This window comes from Curcuma longa, chromosome 13, assembly GCF_044706935.1.
Source record: "Curcuma longa cultivar G26 ecotype Majalengka, Jawa Barat chromosome 13, ITB_CL_G26_1.1, whole genome shotgun sequence".
NCBI classification, from domain to species: Eukaryota; Viridiplantae; Streptophyta; class Magnoliopsida; order Zingiberales; family Zingiberaceae; genus Curcuma; species Curcuma longa.
Genome location: NC_133873.1, coordinates 7,536,565 through 7,540,683, shown reverse-complemented (window position 1 = coordinate 7,540,683; position 4,119 = coordinate 7,536,565). Strand labels below are relative to the sequence as shown.

General features: G+C 36.6%; 1 protein-coding gene across 1 annotated transcript; it reads right to left on the bottom strand.

Moving 5' to 3' along the window:
- Positions 1–226: 226 nt before the first annotated feature.
- On the bottom strand, positions 227–2,106 carry LOC141844029 (short-chain dehydrogenase TIC 32 B, chloroplastic-like). Its single transcript, XM_074732018.1, has 8 exons — positions 1,977–2,106; positions 1,639–1,870; positions 1,481–1,560; positions 1,253–1,406; positions 1,093–1,171; positions 933–1,017; positions 794–840; positions 227–612 (listed from the first exon to the last, which is right to left on the bottom strand). Exons 1-8 carry the CDS (start codon positions 2,095–2,097, stop codon positions 454–456), a joined length of 957 nt encoding a protein of 318 aa, XP_074588119.1. The 5' UTR covers positions 2,098–2,106; the 3' UTR covers positions 227–453.
- Positions 2,107–4,119: the final 2,013 nt, after the last annotated feature.

The following is a 4,119-nucleotide window of genomic DNA, read 5'->3' as shown; positions in this document are numbered from 1 at the left end:
TTTAAGCTGGACAATGAGAGATACATGTGGGGTATATGCTAGTAGTTTTTATTGAGTTTAGTTTCAATTGAATTTAACAAAGTGATCGAATCGAAGCATATCTAGATGATTAGTAAAAAAGTTCATATCCTATTCAAAGCATTAATGGCATATAAAGAGTTAATAATCCTCGTTCTGAAAATTTATCATTGCTGTGGATTATGGAAAAACAGAGCTGCCAACAATTGGCATACCTCTATGGAAATAGTAAGATGCAAAGTAAATCCTCTGATGTAAAGCTATTGCTCCTATCATAGATTATACTATAGCTTCATAGAAGCTTTAAATCCACATGATACTGGCATTGTTAGGAAGCTAAGCATCCACATCGACAAATTCCAATATCAAAGAGTAGTAGTAAGATTGATACAGTATAGAGAATCTCATGAAGCAAGTGGAGGGCCTCTGCCTTATTTAACTAACTAGCTTTTCACTGAAATCCCAAAGCTTTTTTGCCAATGCTTCGTCTCTGGCCAGGCTTGACGGCTTCTCCTCATTGCAATCAGCAAAATACTTCCCCGTCACTCCCTTCATATTTGGATGCAGTGCAACATAGCATGAAGTTGCTGCTCCCTGTCGATTATGCAAGGTACACATTGCTTATGCTCATTTCTTGCTTAACTATAGGTACTAACATCTTATTTCAATAGTAGATAAAACTTATATGAATGCCCTTCCAACAAAGATCTGGTGAAGAGGGCTTTCATTTAAGGACACATGCAATACTAATCTCCAAACTAAAGAAAAAGAAAACCTGAGGTATAGTCTTCCACAAGACACTGGTAAAAGCTCTTAGCATAGCTGCAGGCAAAAGCAAATTCCACATTGAGTTGTTTAGATTACTGGAAGATATTTGTTTTAAAATCGCCAAATCAAAGGACTAAAGAACACACTTATAAATGCGACCGAGTGTCTCCCCAAGTTTGTTCGGATCAGACCAGGATGGATAGAGTTTGCTGTGATATTTGCACCTTCTTCCTGTTATCAAGAAATGCCATATTAGATGCTAAACTGCTAGTCGAGCATCTTAAAACCATACCCAAAACTATGTACCTTTAAACGCCTAGCGAGTTCGTTCGAGTGCAATATGTTTGCCAATTTGGATTGCCCATATGCTAATATATCATTGTATCTGAAAGTGAAATGGTAGAAGGTAGACCAATCAACTAAACTGAATGAAAGTAATATTTTCAGTATAGCAAAGTTTCCTTACGCATTCTTGTCATTAAGTTTGTTGAACTTAATTCCTTCTAGGTAAGGACCGATGTGAGCTATCGATGATAGATTCACAATTCGACCCTCAATTCCCATACTCTCTGCTGTGCTTTTCATTTTCTCCAGCAGAAGATTTGTCAGCAAGAAGTGACCTGAAATGAAAAGCAATTCACAATCTATCTATCCATCCATTAGGAACTCTTGTGAGGAAGGTGAAGCTACATACCGAGATGATTTGTAGCGAATTGCATCTCGATTCCGTCCTCGGAGAGTTGGAATGGACAGTTCATGACACCAGCATTGTTTCTGAAAACAAACCAGAGCAGAAAAGTTAGATCTTTTGAAAGGATTGCTGCTCCATGAGTAGAAGAACCATGTAGCTACATTAAGATGTTGAGAGGTAGATCTTTCGAAAGGAATTGATCGGCGAATGATCGAACGGAGTTGAGTGAGCTGAGTTCTAGCTGTGAGACATCAACTTTGGCAGCTGGAGTGCTCTGAACAATCTGCTTCTGCACAGCTTTGGCAGCTTCCATGTTCCTTGCTCCGATGATGACATGGGCTCCTCGGAGAGCCATGACTCTCGCTGTCTCTGCTCCGAGACCACTGCTCCCACCTGGATGGCATGAGATGAGATCCAAGTCATCAAAACTAGATTTTTTTTTTTTCCTTCCAGAAATAGTTACTGAACTTAAAGTTGAAAAAGATGAGTGAGGAAGTACCAGTGATGATGACGGTGTGGCGGGAGGCATCGACGCCGGCGGTGACCTGCTCGGCCGTGGAAGCAGAACCGAACCCGCTCGGGCCGGGAAGGCCGATGACGGTCCGGAGGAGCGTGGCCATGCCGGAGGAGCTTCCACTGGTGACTTCAATTGGCAAGGGGATGTGATATTTGTAGAAGGCCTTCAATTGGACTCGTAAGTCTTCTGTTGACTTTGACTTCTTGCTCGTCATGTTGCTGTTGACTTTTAGGGTCATAATCGACAGTCAATTGGAGTTTAGATCATAAATTCTAAAGAGTATCGAATTTTAGTGAAAATATTTGACAATTAAATTGGATCGAAATGCCGTCAAATGGAAGCTTCTTCTGTGGTGGTGGAAAAGTAGTAGTTCCATGTACACACTTGCTAATATCCTGCCATTTTAATATCTTATCCTATAGCAATCTCTGGTGGCCAAACAAATTCAAGACCAGCGTTACATTATGAAAATTTTCATTTTTGCTCCTTAAATTTGTGTTCATTGCATAATGTGCTTGTAGTTTCAAAATTGTAAAAATGTTGATATATTTTTAAAGTTTTTAAATTTTTATCATTTAATCTCTTAACTATTAATTACATAATCAAGATTATAGAATATAAAATATAACATAATATTATTTGGTTTAACTTATTTATTTGGAGGGAATAAAACATAATCAGTTTAATATTTATTATATTATCTTTTATTCAATTAATTTTTACAGTAAATTAAATTAAAATAATAATATTAATGATAATTATAAATTTTTATGTCATGTTCTAGATTTTAGTTTAATGTGTCTGTAGTAATAATAGGCAATTAATATAAAATAAAATAAAAATGAAAGGTGCTCTTTTTTGTCACATCATTTTTAATTTTCTATTTAAAATAATTTTATTGTCAACTATTTAATCACAAAAATATGAACCGATAGCCCAAAACAATTCTGAGAAGGATATTTTAGATAGAAAATTATAAGTGGAGCGTTGTTTTAATAACTTTTTTAATAAAAAAATTGCTCTTTTAGTAATATAGATAAAAGGGTTGTCTTTTAATTTTTTTTTGCCAAAATAAAAAATTATATAGAAATTGCAGACGCATAAAAAGCTATAGATAGAAATAGAATTTATATTTGATAACTGAGTTGATTACGACGAAGTACAGAGAGTCTCAAGAAGCCAAGATACCATTTTCTTCCGATCAATTATTTTTCAATTTACCTCTTCAAATGTTTAACAATTAAATTCTAAGAGTATTGAATTTTAATGAAACGTTTAACAATTAAAAATGGCGTCCACTTTTATATTCCAACCATTTTCTCATTTGTCTGGGTAATTTTTATTGGAGGACTTAAAAGAAGGTCAAACTAGTTGACCGGGGAAGGTTCATTTGCCCAGTCAAATGGAAGCTTCTTCTGGTGGTGGTTGCGGCGGTGGTGGAAAAGTAATGGTTCCATGTACACACTTGATCGTATCCTGCCATTTTAGCATCTTATCTCATGGCAATCTCTCGTGGCCAAACAAATACAAGACCAGCTTTAGATTATGAAAATTTTCAATTTTTTAATCCTAAAATGTGCATTTATTTTCATGATTTGCTTATCATCGCTTAACTATGAGCATTGCTCTTAATATGAGGATAGATTTTATGGGCTTAGCAAAGTCCATTGCAAGCCTTATGTCGATGGGTAGTGATGTGGAGATAAAATAACAATCCACGTGATAGGCCATTGGGGTGCTAGTTTTGATGGACCAAATTGAGTCAATCCAACTATGTTGACCACCTCAGCTTGGCCACCTATCTCCTATGTGGAATCTTCCTAATAAAGACACATCTTTCAAGGAGTCTTCTTAATAAAAGAGTATCTCCCAAGGAATCTTCCCAACAAGGCATACATCTCCTAAGTAGTCTTCCTAATAAAGGCATTTCTCCTGAAAAATCTTCTCAATAAGGCTCACCTCACCTCTACCCAGGAGTCTTCCCAATAAAAGTACCTCTCTAGAGGAGTCTTCCCAATAAGGCTTATCTCTCCTGAGGAGTCTTTCCTATAAAAGCGTCTCTCTTGAAGAGGTGCCTCTCCGGAGTCTTCCAACAAAGCCTACCGTATCTCCCAATGAGTCTTCC